This window comes from Nanorana parkeri, unplaced genomic scaffold (assembly GCF_000935625.1).
Source record: "Nanorana parkeri isolate BGI_ZX_2015 unplaced genomic scaffold, ASM93562v1 scaffold2490, whole genome shotgun sequence".
Classification (NCBI taxonomy): Eukaryota; Metazoa; Chordata; class Amphibia; order Anura; family Dicroglossidae; genus Nanorana; species Nanorana parkeri.
In genome coordinates, this window is record NW_017308758.1 from 28,394 (window position 1) to 51,155 (window position 22,762).

Sequence of the window (22,762 nt, forward strand, 5' to 3'; positions counted from 1 at the left end):
ACACATATATATATATATACACATATACATATATATATATATAAATAATAGATATACTGTGTATAGATAGATAGATAGATAGATAGATCTATACACACACACACATATCTCTCTCTATGTGTGTGTGTGTGTATATAGATATAGATATATCCCGGACCCACTAGACACTTCTGTCGCCGCATTAACACAACCGCATCTCATAATTTGAGAAGAGCCCAGAGGGAGCGGGGGAGGGGCTGTGTGCTGTGGCAGCTGGCGGTCCCACTGAGATCTGGTCCGGGGCCCCCCACTGAGATCTGGTCTCGGGCCCCCCACTGGAGGAATGGTAGCCCGTATCTGACCCTGGTGAGAACTCTTTTTTTTTAAAGTTTATTGGCACTGGTAAGAAAATTATTCATTTATAGTGGCAGATTGGGTTAATGTAAATATCTGATTGGTTGTTGGGGCTAGAGTTTACTCTTCCTATATTTTTTTTTTAGATTTTACAACCTGTTCAATTTTAAGTAGGGACAGGGGATCTCACTTTTTAAGTGCTGGTATGTTCTGTGCTGTTTACAATGTATGCATATCTGCTGTATACTAGTCAGATTATATCATTTGGTTGGTGTGGTTTTTACCAGACATGTGCAGGGCAAAAAAATGTGTTTTGGATGAAACAAATGAAAATGAAAAACATTTTCGTTTGTTTTGTCAAAGGAAACACATTTTAATGCGGTTTCGGAGGCAACAAATCTGAAACTGCAAAGAAACTTCAGATCAAGTGGCGGCCATATTGGCAGCCAGCGCGTTCTGCCCATGTGTGCCGCCATTTTGGAGTATATATTGGTATACACCAAGATGGCGGCACCCGAACATGTGGGCGCCGCCACCTTCGTGTATACCAAGATATACTCCAAAATGGGGGTGTGCATACGCAGAACACACTGGCAGCTGATATGGCCACCGATTGTTCTTCGAATGACTGTCACCCAACGCCACACACGCGTGGCATCATGTGACATCATGCACCCTGGCTCCAAGATGGCAGCAGGCATGTGCAGAACGCTCTGGCGGCCATTTTGCATTCTGATAAATGTAGATATGCCCAAATATAGTTTTAGTATATTCAGGCATATAAAAATATTGTTATTTCGGATTCGGACGAACCGCCGAATCAACAGAATTTCGTTGATTTGCAGGTTTGTCCGAATCTGAATGCACATGCCTAGTTTGTATATATAAATGGACATCTTGTTTCTGGAGCTGCAGTATTCTTGCTACTAGTGTCAGAGTCACCTTAAAGTGTATGCGAGACCCCCCCCTCCCTCCCGCATCTGCCAACAGGTCTGCCGGGTATTGGCTCTGGCCTGAAGTCTGCTGTACGTTCTGCCATTTAGCTCACTTTCCAATTTGGCCATACTTGTTTAGATTTTGAAATTATCCTACCAATATCCCAGCAATTCCTCTTTTATTGAATTGGCCCAATATTTTAAAAATAGTGTATAGAAAATATTTCTGTAACACAGGAATGTTTATGCAGGCGGGGCTTGTAGATGGGGCTTGTATATGGGCGGAGCACAAGGGGCCCCATCATCTTGTATTGCCCGGGGGCCACATTTCTTGTCAGTCTGCCCCTACAGCCACCCGATCACTTCCATTGGCCACCTAAGGTGCCACCCCCCCCCCCCACGCATCCTGGGCTCGGCTGGCCCACCTGTGGGCCCAAGCCAGCCATGATAAGGTGCCACCCCTCCACCCCACGCATCCTGGGCTCGGCTGGCCCACCTGTGGGCCCAAGCCAGCCATGGTGGGTGTCCATGGCTAGAGCAGAAATAGAGCATCAAACATCCATCTGGGGAGGAAGCGGATCAATCACAATCTGTGCTTGATAGACTTAAAAGTAGAACTCACAGAATTTTTTTTTTTTTAGCCTACTGTAACTAGCTTTTGGAAGTATTAAAAATGTGTAGGGCTGGTAATGATTAAAATTTTCGTGTTCGATTAATCAAATTTTTTTTAATCGATTAATTATAACGCACATACAGATCCAACTACATTGGCATATACACATACAGCACAGCAATGAAGTAATAAAATGAACTAGGATCACACTAATCCAGCACGTTATTAATCTCACGTGCCCCACTCAATATGGCCACCGCTTGAGTGGGGCAACTCAGAATAATAACGTGCTGGATTAGTGTGATCCTAGTTCATTTTATTACTTCATTGCTGTGCTGTATGTGTATAGGCCAATGCTTACTTCAGAAATAATAATGCTATTAATCATAAATTTTCATATCCTCCTATTTTATTATACTATTAAATAGTGTCACGCTGGGCTCCTTACAGAGTAAATCTATTTCCTCAATAATGTATCACTCAAGGCATACCGCTGTTCCACATTCCTTCAAAAAACGTCTGCTACGTGCCGCTAGGGAAGCTGTGATTTGCTGGAAGTGACAATGACTGAAGTTGAAATACCATTGGGCACTTTCCTTGAGAAGATCAAATATCTTTTATGGGCTCATTCCATCATGCGATGCATAAGAATAATTATGATGCGCAAAGTGCATTAACGCCTGGCAACCGCCACATTCTGGTCTATTGCATTCATTGAGACAAATTCTTACTTGTTGATAGAAGTTCCTATACTTTGTTCTTATCAAAGAGTTTGTCCCCCTCTCCCGTGCTCCCCTTCCCTGTCTGGAGACCCCTGCAGTGTGTGTATTTTGCTTTTTTTATAGTTACCTTTTCCTTGTGTCTTCAGGCCAGTCATGACATAGTAGTCATGAGCCATGGGTAGTCCTCACGATCACGAGTGGCAGTGAGTGGCACACAAGTGCAGCAGGCCCAAGTGGCTCCGCCGGCTAACGAAGGGAAGGGGGGAGGAGTCCGGTGACGTCACGGACATAGACGTCACCGGACTCCTCCCCCTTCCCTTCGTTAGACGTCACTGAAAATTGACCTTCCCGGACTCCTCCCCCTTCCCTTCGTAGCCCACGGAGCCACTTGGGGAAGGGGGGAGGAGTCCGGTGACGTCGATGTCCGTGATTTCACCGGATCTCCAACGGAACTCCCGGAAGACCCGGAAACCGGCAGAGAGGTGAGTACCAATCAATTTTTTTTTAGAATAGGCTAAATTGTGGGTTGCCTCCCTGTGGGCTCCTAGTTTACACCTCTCCCCCTATAAATAAATTGATATAGAAAAAGAGTAGGAAAATAATAAGAGTTTCTGGAGGGGTGTAATTGACCATTCAAGAGAGATTTGCTACAAATATATAGAATTTTATTTAAATAATATTAGTTAAAAAATATTAGTGCATTACATGTATTGATCAAAACCCTACATGATCTTGGTTTGTATAGTCATTGATAGGATATATACATTATTGTAAATCCAGATATTCAAAATTAGCATGATATTGGTCACATAATTGGCAACCACATGGTTGCCCCTATAGTGCTTAGACTAAATAGGTCCCTTTGTATAAACATTGATTGGATATAAACAATAGCATACATAAAAGTAGTCAAATTAACATGATAGTAATCACAGCGTTGACAGTATTGTGGACAACAACATGATTGCCCCTAAAAGTGGCTTAACTTAATAGGTCCCGACGCGTTTCGCCAATGGCTTCATCAGGGGACCCACAAGAGATAGATCATGCAGGGCTAGTCAGTAAGGTGAGAGAGATACTTGGAGGATCGAGAGGGCGGAAGCCGTAAGGCCCCAACAAAACCTCCACGGTCTCCTATTGAGTCACACCCGGGACCCCAGGGCCATACGGAAGGAGACGACACCCAGCCGCCCAGCCAATCACACCGGGAGGTGTTGATGCATATTGGGGGTACGGCCCGGTTGGATAATGGTATAGTCCTATTAGGTCTCCCTGATGGTGTGAGGCTGGCTGCTTGCCTCCAAGGTGATCTCCTCAGGAAAAAAAATTTAATCGATCAAAGAAATTAACGATTAATCGAGGAATTAATCATTAATTTCCGCAGCTCTAAAAATATGTGCTTACCTTTCTCCATAGCACTGTGCAGTCTAGCCTGTGGTCTAATAACCTCCCCCTGTAGTTCTATTACAGGCAGAAGGAAAGTGATCATGTTTCAGCACACACTGCAGTGGGTGGAGTAGGGAAGCCTTAGACTGCTGATCTGACCCTGCCCACCCATTCAGCCGGAGGGCTGAAAAATCGGAACACAGACCCAGCAGGCTGCAGACAAACGGCCTGAGATAGATCAGAGTGATAGAGCTCCGTCCAGTGTGACTTCAGGGCCGCACCTCCCACGCCCTCTCCTCCTTGTGTGCTGACTTTTGAGCTGCTGAGGTCGCACTCCTGTCTCCTGTGTTCCTGTCTCCAACGTCCCGTCTCCAGACCGCCTCATAGTAAGTCCTCCTGGCTGCTGTGTTCTGTATAACCCTCCTGAGACCACCCATAGACCCCCCTGATATCATGCACAACCCTCCTGAGGCTCCACAAAGCTCTCTTGACACCCCACAGTTCTACTGAGACCCTGCACATCTGTTTTGAGATCCTGCACATTCCTCCTGAGAACCCGCACAGCCATCCTGAGACCCTAAGCAGTCCTCCTGAGACCCTACACAGCCCTCCTGAGAACCTACACAGTCCTCCTGAGAACCTACACAGTCCTCCTGAGAACCTACACAGTCCTCCCGAGAACCTACACAGTCCTCCCGAGACCCTGCGCAGCCCTCCCGAGACCCTGCGCAGCCCTCCTGAGACCCTGCGCAGCACTCTGCACAGACCCTCTACTGTAGACATCAGACTGTCACCCGAAGCAGCACAGAGTATGTAGTTTCGTATTATTCTGCATTGCTGTATGATTTATTGCTGTGATTTGTAGTCCTCTACAGCTGATGGTATAATAATAATACTAGCTTCAGCTATAGAGGACTACAAATCTCTGCAATACATTATACAGCAATGCCGAATGGCAACCAGCTATAGAGGACTACAAATTCCAGCAATAGTACATTATACAGAAATACAGAATAGTATTATTATTCAGCACTTCTATATAATGTATTGCTGGGATTTGTAGTCTTCTATACCCGGTTGCCATTCTGCATTGTTGTACAATATATTGTCAGGATTTGTAGTCCTCTATAGCTGGTTGCCATTCGGCATTGCTGTATAATGTATTGCTGAGATTTTGAGTCAGTGGTAGAACTACCAGGGTAGCAACGGTTGCGGTTGCAGCTGGGAATGAGCCCTGGCGCTCCACCACTGTCCTAAAATCATTGGTCTGTATTCCCTTAGATAAACTGTCACATGACACTAAAAAAAGGTATTGGCAATTGGTATCGGTGAGAACTTGAAGAAAAGTATTGGTGCTTGTACTTGGCCTGGAAAAAATGGTATTGGTGCATCCCCGCTACCGTCCATGCCTGTACCAAGGTACAGACATCTAGTATTGTGGACGGGAGGCAGAGTTAAGGGACTACCAGTGCAGTGATGTCATCACACTTGTATTTCTCTGAAACTACAAGCCCCTCTGCCACAATAGCAGATGGGGCTTGTAGTTCCTCCTTCCTGTAGATTGATGTTGTGGCTGTGCATGACTCCGCCCAACATTAAAAAAACAGCAGCCTGCTGGGAGAAGGGCTTTTCATCTGATCTCTGACCTCCGGAAGTGACATCACGTCACTTCCGGCCAGTCCAGTGGCAGAGGAGGCCAGATGAGCAGGTAAGAGGAGCTGGGAAGGAGGGAGGGAGATGCAGCCCTGTCCAGCCCACCTGAGACCCCTGCAGAGCCCACCATGGAGAGTATCAGATGGGCTGTGCAGCATCTATGGTGGGCTCTGCAGGGTCACTCTCAGGTGGGTCCTGCGTCCAGAGCCTCATTAAGCCCTGCGTCCAGTGGATCACTAATCCCTGCGTCCAGCGGGTCTCGAAGCCCTGCGTCCAGCGGGTCACGAAGTCCTGCGTCCAGCGGGTCGCGAAACCCTGCATCCAGCGGGTCACAAAGACCTGCATCCAGCGGGTCACAAAGACCTGCATCCAGCGGGTCACAAAGACCTGCATCCAGCGGGTCACAAAGACCTGCATCCAGCGAAGGGGGGCATTAGAGTGTAAGCTCCTCTGTACACAGACTGGCGTGACTGTGGGGGAGGGGACATTAGAGTGTAAGTGATGTGGCTGGCTCAGTGTTCTCTGTACAGCATTGCGGTATATATATACCTTCCCCGAGACTGGGCGGTGCTGGAACTCTTTGTAATGGAGCTGCTATTTCACACAGCTAGATGTCCTCTTGGAGTGTGAGGAGGTGGGGTATAGATGATAATGTCATCATCTACCACGGTACAGAAAGGATTAACACAACCTTCTTATATCCCCCTCTAACATTACAAAGAAAGAAAAGAAAATTGAAACCCTAACCCAAATAAGAAAAAAACAAACAAACAAAGCAGTAATTTTGGTTAAAACACAAATATAAAATAGATCATCTATCCAACATGAAAGGACAATCATTTATATCAAACCACATAAAGCATAGCAACAGCTGGATCTGTCGGTGGTAGTTCACATGCAATCTTATTGTATGTGAACTATGACATGCGGACTAGGGTTGCAGCAAATGATTATTTTTATAAACGATTAGTTGGCAGATTTTTTCAATGAATCAGATACAAATTAAATAATTATCATTTATTCATTAATATTTATTATTATAGGGATCCAACCAACTAATCAAAAATGAGAATAGTTGACAACTATTCTCATTATTGTCTTATAATTGATTAGTTGGTTGCAGCCCTAATGCGAACTGCTATTGACAGATGCAGCCATTATCACCCTGTCATTTACTTGCATGGGTTCAGCAGCCGCAACTGAGCGAGCACACCTGGGATTACTGCCACAGGAACCAGTACCCTATTGCAGCAGGAATCCTACCACACAGCAAAATCAATTGCGTGAATGTAGACTAACCGTTTATTCCTTACGCACAAAACTCAGGACATGTTATAACACATATTAAAAAAATTGCAACTTTCTACCATGTAAAGAGAACTATTTTACAAGAAATTAAAGCAAATCAAAACGATTATATTATCAACAAAAAAGTACACACCGTCTCAAACACCGCATAGACGCTACCATAGTTTGCTCCGGGTACCAATCCTGGGCCTCCTACCAGTCCAGCACAGACATTGTTCACTATGTTCCCATAAAGGTTGGGCATCACCATCACATCAAACTTCTGGGGGCTAGATACAAGCTACAACAAGACATAAGATTTAGGAATATGTGGACAAGAGTTGGAAGCCATTGTGATATCTTAAATCATTTTTTTTACTCTTAGCAATAACACAAAATTGCATTGCTTTACCTGCAAAACATGTGCAATATTAAAATGTATATATTCGTGTATGGATGCATAAGCCTACATGTCTAAGTAGGAAGTAACGTTAAAAAAAAAGCATTTGTTGCTATTTAGCAGTTCAAATGAATCTCTAGACAAACACCTAAATAAATGTTCCTATAAAAGAAAACAATATGAATAGTCACCCACTTTTTTATGTTTTGTGGTCATTGAATGCTTAATTACAGCAAGCTTTTTTGCAGTGATTAAGTTACAATGCAAGAAGAGAAGGGGTGTATTTGTCACTGATTTAACTAGAAATTTGCCCAACATTTGCCTATTTTGAAACCAAGATTTGATTTCCCACATTCACATCTGAAACTTGCCAAACATTCACCCTTTTTTGCCTTGAACAATAATCAAACTGTTCCCTGGTTTAGAGAGGGGAATTAGTCTTTTAAAGTATTTCTGTGTTTTACAAGTGTGGATTTTTAGTGCCCCTGCTATGCTGATACCAGCCCATATGCCCTTCCGCATCGGGGGGGGGTGCCCTGAGAGGGAACTCTATGGGACACCTTCTGACATCGCTGGACCCTGAAAGTTAAGTGTTAAAGAACTTTCTACTCCACGTAAAATCCTTTTCTCATTTGTCCAGTGAGGAACAAAGGAATTCAGAAGCTGTATGGCCAATAAAAAGCAGCCTGCCCGAGTTGTTATAAACGGCAAATTGCTAACAAAAAATCAGAACTGGGGACTGCCTGCACCTAAAAGAGCCGTCTGAAGAACCTTTTTGCTTGAAGATGGAATTGGATGATGAAAAGATCTAGTATAATGCACCTTGACAGGAAATGTGGAACTAAGATCATATGCCTGAAAGACTGTCTGAGCCACTAAGAATTGGTGGAGCGAGAAGCAGGTTCCCCATTATCGGGACCATCAGGAATGAAATAGAGTATTAGTCTTGAAATAGAATCAGTGGCTGTAAACTCAAACTGAAACAGCACATCTAGGCAATGAAGGGAGACCTTCTTTTGATGAAATGGGGACGGACAGAGCGATGGAAGAATAATGTCCTGGTTAAGGTGGGAACCACATTTATGAGTCAAGAGGGGAGCCACAGCAAGATATCGTGCACAAAGGTCTTGATCAGATAATGAGAAACCAGAGGCTTAACCCTTGATGGTGTAAGAACCAAATGCTGGTCCAAGTCCCTCTGCAAAAAGGCCAGGATTCATGCCACTGAGAATTTCCTAGGATTATAGTTTATGGTTTCCAACCAAGCAAAGTATGCCTTCCGTATGCGATGATGGACCTTATAGGAAGTAGACGTATTCGTTTTAAGTATTGAGTGGATTACAGGCATGCGGTTAAAGCCAGCAACAGTAAAGCAGGGTGGTAAATTGGTCCTTGCAACAGGAGATCTTGAAGAGCCCATAAAGCGTCTGCCAGGAGTCTGATCAGGTTGGAGTACCATATCCGCCTGGCAACGTTTGGGGCTTTGAAGATCACCGGAATGTAGTCCATCTCAATCCTTCAAAGCAGATGAGAAAGGAGTTGGAGGGAAGCCATAGATCAGGGTGTACTGGTCCCACAGAGTCAAAAGAACAACCAGTGCGTCCGCTAGCAGATCCCTGCACCTGGAGACAAATATGTTCAGTTTATTGTACCTGGAGGTCCAGCATCACCCATCTGTGACAGAGATCCTGGAATCCCTGCGGGTGTGGGGACCGCTCCTCTCGTTTCTCGTGCTGCCAGCAGTGAAAGCATGCATGCCACTTGTCTATGCTTGGGATGTAAATGGAGGACACGAATGGTAGCATGAAGTTCTGCCCAGGACAGGGTCCAGTCTACCTCACTTGCTGCAGCAAGACTTTTGGTTTCTTCCTGATGGTTGATGAATACCAATATCGTGCAATTCTCCAACTGAATCTCAATCAGATTACCAACCCAGAAGGATGGTCCATCGCTACAGATGCAGCCAAATCACCCACAGGTCCAGGGTTTTGATCAGTAGACAAGATTCCTGGGACAACTAAGTCCCCTGCACCAACAGGGTGCCCAGGATTCCACCACTGCCCAACAGGCTGGCATCCATGGTGAGGAACTTCCAAAATTTAGGAGGGAAGGACCTCCCAGATTTCAGAGCCAGATTTCTGTGACATTAAGCCAAGGACAACTAGTTCTCAGTGCAAACAATTGGTCTGTCCAGTGCATACAGTATAAGGACTTATCCCAGAATTACAGAATGTTGTGTTGTAGAGGTCTAGAGTGAAACTGGGCAAACGGGTCTGTTTCAAAAGGAGGCTTTCTTCAGACCCAGGACTCATGTAAAAGACGAATTCTGGACTGAAGGGCAGAAATATGCAATAGAAGAGTTTGAATTTTCTCCTGACTCTGGCCTGAGCTGTGTCTAGGACTAGATCCAGATAATCAAAAAGCCGGCTCCAGTGACAATTTCTGAAGGTTCTGTATACAAACAAACTGTTGTCCGACAGACCTTTCTGGCACCACCTTCCTGGGCATCTGGAGCCAAGCACTTGTTAGCATAGGGCTAGGGTTACCTGGGAGAACCACAGTTTTTATAAGCATAGCAGGGAGACTGATTGTTTGCCACTCCATCACTGTCATGCTGGTTCGTTCCAGAAAAAAGGCACAGTTTCAGCACAATGCAGGGCATGTCGGGAAACGAACCAAAGGAAAGGCTCGCCCAAAACATTCCCACAAATATTCATCCTAAGATAAAAAGCAGCTGTTATTGTAGTATTATATGTCCTGGTAGGATTAAAAACTAACAAGAGTCACTCAGCTTATATAAAAAATATATGGCAAGAATCTTGCCAAATCTTATTTAGGAGAATTTACATATTTTTTTCATTGGGTGAATTTAGCTGACAAATCAATGATAAATATACCCCCAAGTAACTGATCAGTATATACCTCATTTAAGTCAGTATTTAGATGTACCTTTGGTAGCAAATAAAGCCTTAAATCTGTGAAGCTTTGTGAGGTTGCAGGGATAAGTGAACAGACTTTTTCAAGTATAGCCACAAATTCTCTATTGGACTGAGAGCAAAATTCTGACTTGGTCTTTCCAGTACAGTTATTGTTTTAAATAATTCTTGTGTAGTATCAGCTTTATGCTTGGAGTCAAGGTTTTGTGCAAAGACAAATCTACCAAGGCTCAGGTTTCTTGTAGACTGCATCTTTTTTAGTTCCAGGATCTCCCTGAATCTGACGCATGCATTCTACCCTACAGCTCAAAGGCCTTTCAGGGCCTGCTGCAGAGAAGCATGTGGCCACCACCAATCTTGACATGGTGATATTTTTGTGCAGATGTGCAGTGTTTGGGTTATCACCAAACTAGGTGTTTAGTCTGATGTGCAACAAGCTCAACATTGGTCTAATCAGACCACAGAACCTACTTCCACCTGAATTTAGAGTCTCCAGCATGCTTTCTGGTGAACTGTGGACAAGACGTCATGTGAGTTTTAGATAACAGTGGATTTCTTTTTTCCTTTCCCCTGTAAAGCTGCAACTATTGAAGCATCCAAGCTACAGCTAGCTGTTTAATGCATATTCTTTACAATCTGAGTCAAAGAAGCTCTGAATTCCTTCAGAGTTATTATAGTTTTCTTGGTGGTTTCCATAGCCAGTCTAATTCCTGCAGTCAATTTTGGTGGATGGCCTGTACTTCTCAGATTTACAGATGTGACACATCCTTTCAATTTGTTAATGACTGATTTACTTGTACTTCAAGAAATATTCAGTCACATGGAAATTTTCTGAAATAAATTCGACTTGTGTGGACACAGGCCCTCACATTTTCACAGAGTTGTGAAAATGACGTTTAGCTGCAGGGCAGGGAGCACCTCCACACAACCGACTGGGCTGAGAGGAGGGGGTCGCAGTCAGATTTAAGTGGAACTCAGGCAAACTGGGTTTACACCAAGTCCAGCCTCATAATGTATACTACAATCAATTAAAAACCCTGGATTAGAAACATGTGATGTCCATTTAACTAAATATGTAGTTCTGGAAAACAATGCCTGCAGTTAATACTTGTGTGTGTCATATTAAAGGGTGTGCATACTTTTCAGACATTTGTTTGCACTTTGAAATGAGTCAATTTCTGTTTAAAAAAAAAAATACCGCACTAATTTCATGTTGAATTATATTAAAAAACAAGAAAGCTTCCAAGTGGGTGAATACTATTTATGGGAAAATCTCATATGTGATCACTCAGTTATGTTTAAGCTTTTACAGTGCTGAAAAAACAAAGTTACACCAGTACACACTAATGCAGCTTATTATGTCATCTACCTGTTCACTGGTCCTTGAATGAGCATTATTTGCAGTAATTAGGATCCCAATTTGCTCTCCCATTTCTGTACACTGCCTGAACACCTCTAGCTCCTGTTTACTGTGCCAGAAAATGTTAGACTGACAGCACTGCATAAATATAATATTATATATTATATTATTACTGGTCCCCATGCAGAACCTTCTGCGTAGCCAAATTTCTGCTGTGCAGGGGATTGTGAAAGTAAATGTGTAGCAATCAGGATGTTTTACTAGAAGCATTTTAAAAACCCAACTGTCCTAAAAGGTTTCCAAGGTAGCAGTGCCAATATGCATGTACCGTGCGGTGGGCCTCTACTAACTACTGAACTTCTAACATTGAAAAGTTGAATGGCAAGTTAAAGATAATGGAGACTCTGCAATATCAGTCCTAAAACATTTCTATAGGTCAAAAACTACAAAAAATGTAAATATAAGTGGCTATTAACCATAAAACAGGATTTATTGTCTTAGCTGTTGGAGTGCATCAGAGGACCAGGGTGTTGAACGGATGGGTTATGCAGCTACCTCCAATATGGTTTGTCACTAGAAATCAAAGCTGTAGGACAGTGGTGTAAAACTCGTCTCACTACCAGCCTACCTCCACTTTGTAGCAAGTAGTAAAAGTTTGGATCACAGAAAGGGGGTCCTGTTGTCCTGTGATGTATACAGGGAGTTTATTGTTGAACAGACAGGGCATTAACATTTTTTTAAAATAAATTCTTTAGTTGGCATAAAATAGGATATACAACCAGGTAGTCAAATGACATTATGTGAAAGTGGAACACAGGGCCATCAATAAGGCCGCATACAGGATCACAGCCCCCTGAAAATTCAAAACAGATATCACTTATACAATTAGGAGACTGCGCTCAAACAGAGGGGAGAGTATACTATGGTCTACTTTCAGTTACATCCCCGCTGCAAGCACTACCTTAAGTTGAGCCATGATATGTACACGAGAGCATTTTCTTAGATAGTGTCGATGTAAACAAACAGCGTGGCTGTCGTCGCCCAACGCCGATCGGCACAAATGCAAAAAGGAGAGGCATTAACATTTTAGCGCTTCTAGTAGAGAGGGCCTTGACCTGAAAGGGGGGAACTTTACCCATAAGCTCATAGGCCTTAGGGATAGTTTACCAAATCCACTTAGTGATAGTAGATCGAAAAATTGGTTGCACCATACGGGGACCATCAAGATCGATGGAGAGTCAGACTTGTAGAAATAAGCTGTAGCAGAGGTAAACGCGAACAGCGAGAACCATGTCCGAACAGTGAAGAGAAACTTCTTTAAAATGTTTTGGGGGCATGGCCGAACATGGCGGATTGAGGATGTGCAGCAGTGAGCTCTGCTGACCCACGGCCTTATTCAGTGGACTTTTCAGCCTTCTGTTGACTTTTTTCCTATGCCCGCTCACCGGCTTTCCTCCACAGCTCCAGCTGAATTTTCTACCCAGGATATAGCATCCTTCTTCATCTGGAATTCGCAGCGGGACCCCGCTCACGTAGGCCGCAATATGGCACCGCCGAAGGCCTCACAAAAGCATAATAACGCGGCCAACCCGCAACATCCCAGGGACATAAGTCCTCTGCCTAACCTGTGGGTCAGAAACCGCTGGTCTTCTCAGAACTGGCTTCATCTGCTGACTTTTTGGATCCCTTTGTGCAAGTGGTCTTCATGGGACTGGACCGGGAGGTGGAAGGCCGCGACCTCTTACCGGCCTTTTTGAGCTGATTTTGATACCTGGGCCACTAGATTGTAGAGTGCACTGCGGAGTCAGGTGAGGGAGCTATGTCAACGTGTCATTGCCACAGAGACAAACGTATCTAACCTGTCGGCCACAGTCAGATCGCAGATTACCCGCCTGAAAGCTTTGGAGGCCTCCTAGGCTACCCTCCGTCTCCATTTACAACAGCTGCGGGGGGATCCCAGAGGCCATTTAGGAACTGAACCTACATGCCACAGTTAACGCTATCTTTAATATGGCACTGGGGAAGCCCCCAGCAGAGACCACTGAATTGGACAGAGTGCATGGGGTGGCTGGTGTTGGAGCAGAACACCTGATTCATACTAGAGATGTCCTATGTCGTGTGCATTTCTACAAGGTGAAAAAGATACTTGTCAAGCATGGAGATCGAGATGGATTGATTTTGATGGCCCTTCTATACAAGTTCTCTCGGATCTTTCCTGTCTGACATTGGCGATGCACAGATCTGTCAAACCTCTATTGGACACTTCACCAGACCGGCGCCACCTATCGTTGGTGTCACCCTTTCAGCATACAAGTTCGTAAAGGATCTAAACTGTTTCCACACCCTACATTGTATACAGAAGTCTGGCAGCCATTTAAAAAACAAAACATGTGGAGCCTTAGAGGACGACAAAAAAAAAAAAGTAAGTTTTTGTGTTTTTACAGGATCTGCATATGCAGGCATCAATCTACTCACCGTGTACATTGCTGTCAAATTTTTGTTTTAAATGCCCCTGCAAAGGTGGAAATGCCCTTTAAATCCAGTAGTGCCTTGCCTTAAACCTGGTACCCATTATTCTTTATCTTAATTCATCTCACTGGGCTCCATTGCTCATCGTTTAACTTGGTTGCTTCATATCCATCAGAGCTAACCAAAATAACAGTGCTTACTTGCTTGTTCTTCCTTGTGCAGGCTGCAGCTAGTTCCAAGCTTGCCACCTACACTCTTTGCATTTTTCTCAAAGGCTAAGCCCCAGTAAGCATCTCATTACCTCCATTTTCGACCACTTTTCCCCACATTGGTTTTACATCTCCTTTTGGAGTTTGTTATATTCTAGCGTTTGCTAGACATTTAATCTCCTAGTAGCGGTTTTCTTCTCCTTGGTATTTCTTTGGTCTCTTTCACTCGCTTTCTCTCTTTTAGTCCTCGGTCTCTTTTCTTTCTGGTCTCCGTTATTGTCCTCATCTGTGTTAGTCTCTGTTTCTTCCTTCTCCATGCCTCCCACCCCCGTCATGTCGGCGACCATGACTTCCAACAGAATTGCAAATATGTACTTATAACGCTACAGGGCTGAATATCCCCTACAAGAGAGGTCAAATCCTTTACCATATGCATATAATCAGGGTGCATGTTATGTTTCAGGACACCCTCAGTGTTTTGGAGACTCAGCATAAAACAGCACACTGTTTCGGGACAAACTCACTCCATTTCTCCTCAAGGTGTTTAATTCCATTGCTTTAGGTGCCTCCTGCCCGGCTCAGGTGTTGGAGGCACATGTCTCCAAGCCAATTCCAAAGCCGGATAAGGATAATACTTTATGTACTAACTGTAGGCCCATATCGTTAATTAATATGGACATGAAATAATTCTCCAAATTAATTGCCAATCGACTCTTCTCCCAAAGGTGATCCATCCCGATCAAGTGGGCCGTGAAGCCCGGGAAAATACCATCAAAACGCTTCTGCTCATGAATCATGCCCGTTTCAAATATCCCGCTTTGCCTTCTGTGTGTTGACGCTGATAGGCTGTTTGATCGCTTATACTCGTGTTTTCTTAAGCACACGTTACTACAATGGAGGTATTCGCCCCAATTTGTTACAGAACATTATGGCCCTGAACTCTTGCCAGTCAGTTAGGGTCCGTGTCAATGGCTCTTTCCTCCAGCATTAAGATCTCCAACGGCACCCATCAAGGTTGTCCGCAATCCCCTCTTCTTTACGTACTCACCATGGAACTCCTGGCCATTGCTTTGTGGCAGAATTGCTGATCGTTACTACAATGAGGTATTCGCCCCAATCTGTTATGGAACATTATAGCCCTGAACTCTTGCCAGTCAGTTAGGGTCCGTGTCAATGACTCTTTCCTCCAGCATTAAGATCTCCAACGGCACCCGTCAAGGTTGTCCGCAATCCCCTCTTCTTTACGTACTCACCATGGAACTCCTGGCCATTGCTTTGTGGCAGAATTCTGCTTTTCAGGTATTACTTGTTGGTCCACACAGGGCCAAACTGGCGTTGTTCGATGAGGATTTACTACTCTACATCACCCATCCCCATGTTGCCTTACCTTCTATTTTACAGGAATTCACCCGCTTTGGTAGTCTAAGCAATTTTCAGGTGAACCTTTCCAAGTCAGAAATACTCAAATGTATGCTTGGGGGAGGCAGCCCTGCAATAAGTGGGTCATAATTTCCCATTCTGTAACTGCCATACTTCCTTGAATATTTGGGTGTATGACTCTCTACGGACCTGGCTTGCCTCTATTCCCTGAATTTTAAGCCTTTACTTGGGACTATTATTCATGATCTCTCATCCTACGATCGCAAATCCATCTCCTGGTTGGGCCAGATAAATGTTCTCACACTGGATGATGTAGTTCAGTTTCTTTACCTGTTCCAGATGTTACCCATTATCCTTTCCTCTCTGTATTTGAGACAGCTTTTACGAAGTTTGTGTGGGGTTCTTCACGCCCTTGTCTCAATTACCAGACTTTTTCTTTACCTAAATGCAAGGGGGGAACGGGGAACGAGTGCACCGGAAATGTTTTCTATCATGTCTCTGCAGTGTTGGTGCGCATAGTGGACTGGTTCCATCGGGCCAGTGATAAACAGTGGATTCAATTGGAAGGGACGGTTACAGCGTGTGACCTACAGGCATTGCTTTGGATCCCTCCTGCATCGTTCTCTTTCCCCTTCTTGACTGCGCACACCTTGGAACTCTGGGATCACTATATTGCCAAATACAGCATCTCTTCCTATGCGGGCCCGATGACTCCTCTTTTCAACAAACCGGCTTTTCCTCTGGCAATTTATTGATCATCTTTTGGCAGATGTACTAGGGACACCCAACGCCGCCTGGTTTTGGCTTTACATGTGCCTTCTTTGTTGGCTGCCGATTGTGGCCCCACTGACATTGGTTGGCAGAGGGGCAGATTCGCTCTTTTGTATCTTCCTTCTCAAGGTTGGAATGTTTTGAGGAAGACCCCACAGCTTTTGATTTTCTACTTTTGCATTCCTCGCCTCCATCCTACTCCATTCCCCTTCTATGCCCTATCATTTCTTCCTTGGCCTCTCTGACCTTACCGGGCTACACTTCTGCTTGGGTGCGGGAACTGAGCGTCTCCATTGACGCAGAGGATCGGGAGAAATCTTTTGGGCTCTTTCATTCCCTGTCTATTGCCTGTAGGGCACACAGAAAAAAAAAGTGAAAATACTGACCAGATGGTACATATGTCCGGTAGTTCTTCATAGTTTCTACCCTGATGTGTCGGACTCTTGTTGGCGTTGTCAAGATTCCCTGGGCAATATGACACACATCTGGTGGAGATGCCCTCTTATCAAGGCATTTTTGGCAGGGGGTTTTGAGACTAAACTACAGAGTGATGGGTATTGAGATTGCCAACAACCGTAAGATTTTTTTGTTTTGTTGTCTATGATACCTGGTTCACGTCAGTAAAGAGAGGCCTTTTGAGGCATTTTCTTACGGCTTTCAGATCGGTCATTCCTCGCCACTGGTGTACATCAGTGGAACCTACCTTAGCCGAATGGGCTGTAGAGATGGATCGCATAGTTGACCTGAAGAACCTGTTGGCCGAGGAGCATGATGCTGGGGAAAGATATGTTCTTACCTGGTCCACATGGCTTGAATTGAGAGCTTCTGTATCCCAGGTTATTTTCGCCCTTTGGGTCTTTTACATGGGGGTGGGAACCCTTATGCTTTTCTGTAGGTCTCTTTGGTATCACCTCTATTTTTTTCCCTCCGTTCCTTTGTTACCCTTCTCCCTATAGAAGGTCGTCTGTTGCAATCCGTTTTGTCCTCTACTTGTCTTTCCTCCAACCGCATGCATTGTTTAAAGCCCATTTCCTCGATCTTATCATGCCCTTCAGCCGGAGGACCTGGAACAATATTCCTACTCAGTGACCTACTTTTGCTGCCTGGGAGGAGTTTTTTTGGGACTTGGGTTGTTATGCTGACTGGTTCTAGTGCCCAATGTGATCAGTTTTAATGGTTGGAATGTCTACTGTCTGAATGTCATTAACTAATCTATTTTGTTCTATGATTTATAATGTTTATGTGTACTAGTGTATTCTGTCCTTCTTAAGGATGCACTCTATGTACTTTTTTTCTTTGTACTAAATGTTTTATTGCCTACATTCTGTAATTTTGAAAAACTTGAATAAACTCAGATTGAACTAAAATGTTGTTTTAGTGCAGGGCATAAGGATGGCAAAACAATGTCCTGGTTAAGGTAAAAGGCAGAGATTACCTTAGGAAGATAGAAGGCTTTAGGTCTCAGTACAACCTTATCCTAGGGGATAACCAGAAAGGGCTTTTTATACTTCATGGTCGCTAACTCATACACACGCCTGGCAGAAGTAATGGCGGCAAGAAAGGCAACCATGCATGTTCCCACAAAGTCACTAGGAGTGCACACATGGGGAACAATATGAGCAACATCCTGCACAAAAGCCTTTACTAAAGAGTGAGGATAGCAGCCTCTGGAAGAGAAATCACTAAGGCTGAAATTTGGTCCTTGATAGTACTCAAGAATAAACACTAGTCGAGACCAGATTGGAAGATAGATAAGATGTGTCCCATGGAGTACTTCCTGGGATGGAACTTCCTCACTTCATACCAAGCAAAATAAGTGTTCCAGGTGTCATAGTAGCCCTTGCAAGAGGCAACTTTCCAGCTTTCAGAGGGGCAGGGATGACAGCTTCTGAGAATCCTCTGTCCTACAAAACCTGGCTTTAAAAAGCCAGGATGTTAAAGCCAGCAACCGAGAAGCAGGGTGGAATACCAGTCGATTGGACAGAAAATCTGGACATTCCAGGTGTGCCCATGGAGAGTGTGCCAACTTTGTACACCCTTGTAACACTGCCTCTTGGGCCAGCTGGGAATGATCGGCCATTGCCTTGGGGATTTGATCCCAGTTCTTAATACTGTGGAGGATGTCTAGTGTGCTAGCACCGTAGGCAGCTCAGTAACCCAGAGCAGGGGGCAACAGAGATCTGGACTTCTTCAGCACCATGCAGAGTCACCGCAGCAGCTGGATCAGCTCACACATGGACCTATAAGGGAAATTAAAGGGGGCAACTAGTACCCCCTTACACACATCAGAACCCCACAATGCCATTTCAAGCCTGATGAAGGGGACCCTGTGTGGCCCCGAAACGTTATATGTTTTAACATGATGCATCAATAAACAGACGTGTTCTTCACTTCAATATGGTATGCTGATGACATCTAACAAGCTTCAGTATTGGCAGCGCCATCCGTGATCATTTCAAGCACCCACGTTGATAGGGATACCCGGTAAGGAGTGCAGCAGGATTCTGGAATACAAGAAATGGGTACCTGCCCTGCCTTAACACCCACAGAACAATGGCTGCCCAGGTAGCACAGTCACTTAAAGGGGACATGCCCCATCCAGTCTTCACCCTCTCGGTGGACATAACCCTACTGCCTTGGACAACCAGCTCTCTAGAAGTATGATGTGCACATCAATGCAGGAATGTATGGAGTCTCTCAGAGTAAGCAGTGCACAGGAGTACAGGCATGAGAGGAGCCTCTTAAACACAGGGACACGCTAGGAGTGCAGAGTCCAGAGGAGACACTAGGAACAGCAATAAAGGTAAACAATGGGTCACAGGGATCCTCAGAACGCAAGTAGCAAGCTTCAGGAGACACAGGGAGTATGGCGGCTAATGTACTGACTCGTTGCTCGAACGCAGAGCAACAGGTCCACTAGCCCTTTAAGACAGAGATTGAAAACAGATTGCTTGCAGGGTCTGTGCCCTGCTATTGGCTGGAACCCGAGAACCTCATACAGAGGGAGAGAATTACACCAATTAATGCACAGGTAAATGTGACAACAAATTATCTTAGAGCAGAGAGAAGGTATCCATCACCTAAGGACTCTAGCACACAAACTGAGGAGGGCTGGGAGTGGGAAGGGTTATACAAGGGTGTGGAAATTTAAAAAAAAAACTACTTGTCAAAGGACTAAAGCGGGGGCCCGATCTACTTGTCCCTCATGACAATCTACTTGTCCTGATCCCAAAAAATTAATTTTACCCAAAACCGTATTTAGCAGTGCCAAGAAGAGCTTCTCATTAGTCAGTGGCGTCAGGTGACCACGCTGACCAACGAGTGCTTGGAATTTGCGAGGGAAAATTCAGAATACATGGCACAGTTACAGATAGTACACCCATATTGGTGGATGGGAAGGACCGTTCCCTGAACGGTAAGTATAGCAGGAGGGGGCCAGATTTGAGCAGGTAATTCAATTTTTCCAAATTATTGGGAAAGTGAATTTACCCTTTAGGGCTGGTGCAGGCTTTAGACAATAATGGCACCACCAGCGCGATCGGCGGTGGTGTGTGATTCTGTGACCGCTAGGCCATCCACACGATTTTGTGCGTTATAGCACAGCACTGTGCTCGTTCTCCTGTGACAGGAAGGCTGCATTCCTGTATCACTGCACACACGGAGCTCCGTGCTATAACCTAATCTAATTTGCCTGGTCCCGAGTCCCCCACAAGAGGGGGGGACCCCGGAGACCATGGCAGAAAAGAAGCCAGCGTGCAGAAAGAGGCATCCAGGAGAGGTACATGGCTGGCCCCCTGGCCAGCCGCTGGTGATAGATAGAGAGAGGGGAGGGGGAGCGAGGTGAGGGGAGTACAGCCCCTGTACAGCCGTTCAAAATAAATTGTACGAAACGGCTCCCACACTACATTTAGCTGTGCTGCTTGCCCGCAGCAGGGATACATATAGCAAAAAACTACTCGCCCGACGCCCGAAACTGCCTGTCCCGGGCGTCGGGCGATAGGAATTCCACACCCCTGTTATATAGGGCTGTCTTACAGCTTTGATTTTCCAGTGTCACAGGAAAAGAATATGAGTGTCTTTTTTCTGTTCCAATACAATTCTATCAAGGAATTCACTGCAAAACTAAAAATTAAAACCAAACTGGTTGCTACAGGTGAAAGGTTTACTTAATTGTTTCAAATTTCCATAAACCAGACCCAGTGCAGGAACAGATAGCCCACATACCTGCATTGTGGTATTGTCCACAATCATGCTCTCAAAAGTGATGTCAGGGTACCCAGAAGCCACCTCCTTGCAGCACTGAAGAAAGAGGCCATCCCCCAGCTTCCTGTGGAAAGAATACCCTGATGAGAACATCCTAAAAACCTCCACACCACCTTCGTTGTTGTATCTGAATCATACATGATATTGGCCTTGTGCACAGCTGTAATTTTCTTTCTTCCTTTTTCTCTGGCCAGTTTAAAGGCATATTCTGCGATGCGTAGGGAGTTTGTTCGTGTGATGATCTTCAGACTTTCCACTACTCCAGATACACTCTACACAAAAAAAAAAAAAAAAATGTATTGCAATCTATTTACAAATGTTTTGGACCTAAAAAAAATGATATAAATGTTTCAGTAGGCAGGAAACATAGCACCGGCCCTGTATACACACACGCACTCCATTATTCTGCTCATTCTATGTCATATCAGACATGTGCTCTACGTGCCATATGGAAATTCTTGGAATTTTACTACTACTCCATAATAATTCTATCAAATTACAGACTACTCAGTCTTCATAGCTCCCTAAGTGAGACCACCAGTGTCTAAAAGGAAAAAAAACAAAACAAAAACAAATTATACCGTATACAGTACTGTACAAGTTTTATGCAGGTGTGAAAAAATGCTCTAAAGTAAGAATGCTGTCCAAAATATATTTTTATTTTTATCAATTTACAAAATGCAAAGTGAATGAACAGAAGAAAAATCTAAATCAAATCAATATTTGGTGCGACTACTCTTTGACTTCAAACCAGCATCAATTCTAAAGCTGGCCATACACCTTACAACCATCGCAAGACTTTTGTCTTGCGATGGTTGTAAGGTAATTTAAAAAACGTACGATCTGCCCATCTTGGACAGGCAGATCGTACTTGCGATCATCGATGACTCGATGACTGCAATGCTGAACGGGCAGTGTGCTCTTGCGCACACCGGCCCATGCGGCATTTGTCTTACGAGCAGGTCACAAACCCGCCGACAATCGTACGATTCTCATGCGGGTTTTGGAGCCTGCTCGTAAGACAAAAGAAACAGTTGCACGCCTTCCATACACCTGCCGATTATTGTACGATCGTGGGATTTCCCGCGAATATTGTAGGATAATCGGCAGGTGTATGGGCACCTTTACACTTGCACAAATTCAGTGATTTTGTAGGATTAGAGTCAGGTGTAGGTGAGTGCATCTTCTTTATTTTAGACCCCAGACCAAAACAAGCACTTAACCCTTCCATTGTGGGGGTAGCCCCACTGCAAGGGTTAATCTTTTACACGCCTGGAGTTCTTCTTTAGCTGTCTAAAGACAGCCTGTTGGTCATGCCCACTCGTGCGCATCTCACGCAAGCGGGTAACTGCCCAAATGTAAAAATAGGCAGCGATGCCTGTTTACATCCAAGCGATCACTTGTATAAGGTGCCGGGCTGTGCGCCCCCCCCCCCACCTCTGGTCCCGAGCTCCGCTGTGCCCAGTGCGAGCCCGGGACCAGCATGGTGGCTCCGTGATAAGGGATCAGAGGGACATCGATACACGATCTCCCTCCATCCCCTCTCCGCTGTCAGAATGCAGAAGTGATGTATATTACTTCGACATTCTTGTGTCACTCTCCAGCTTCAGAAGCTGGAGAGAAGCTGATGAAGCAGATCTCTGCTTTATCAGCTTCTTTGGGGGTCTCTAGGGGTCTTTGAGACCCCTGAAGTCTCCATGAAGAGGACCTGTCAAATCTCTTTGATATCACATAGAGGGTTTCTTAGCCCCCTATGTGATAACAATAACGTTAAGTGGGAAAAAAAATAGGAAAAAATGAAAGTTAAAAAAAAAAAAAAAAAATTTAAGTCACACAAAAAAAAAAAACACCACAATTTTTTTTAAAGTCTCCACCCATACATACACGCGTGCAAACATGCCATGCAAACATGTCAGGTGCGCATACGTGCGAAAAGGACGACTGCGTCCATTATGCCACACATGTTACATATCACCGTGAACGTCGCAGTGAGAGCAATAATTGTAGGGCCATTAATCACTGATGTCACTAAGCTGATGAGCGGT

At 44.6% G+C, this 22,762-nt stretch overlaps 1 protein-coding gene across 1 annotated transcript in view; it reads right to left on the reverse strand.

The window, feature by feature from the left end:
• IDH3G (isocitrate dehydrogenase 3 (NAD(+)) gamma) overlaps positions 1-22,762 on the reverse strand; it is a 111,449-nt gene that overhangs the window by 3,687 nt on the left and 85,000 nt on the right. The window contains exons 10-12 of the mRNA XM_018573692.1: positions 20,856-20,989; positions 20,679-20,781; positions 7,084-7,230 (exon numbers count right to left, since the gene is read on the reverse strand). Coding sequence (XP_018429194.1) covers positions 7,084-7,230; positions 20,679-20,781; positions 20,856-20,989 — 384 coding nt within the window. The remainder of the gene's footprint in view (positions 1-7,083; positions 7,231-20,678; positions 20,782-20,855; positions 20,990-22,762) is intronic.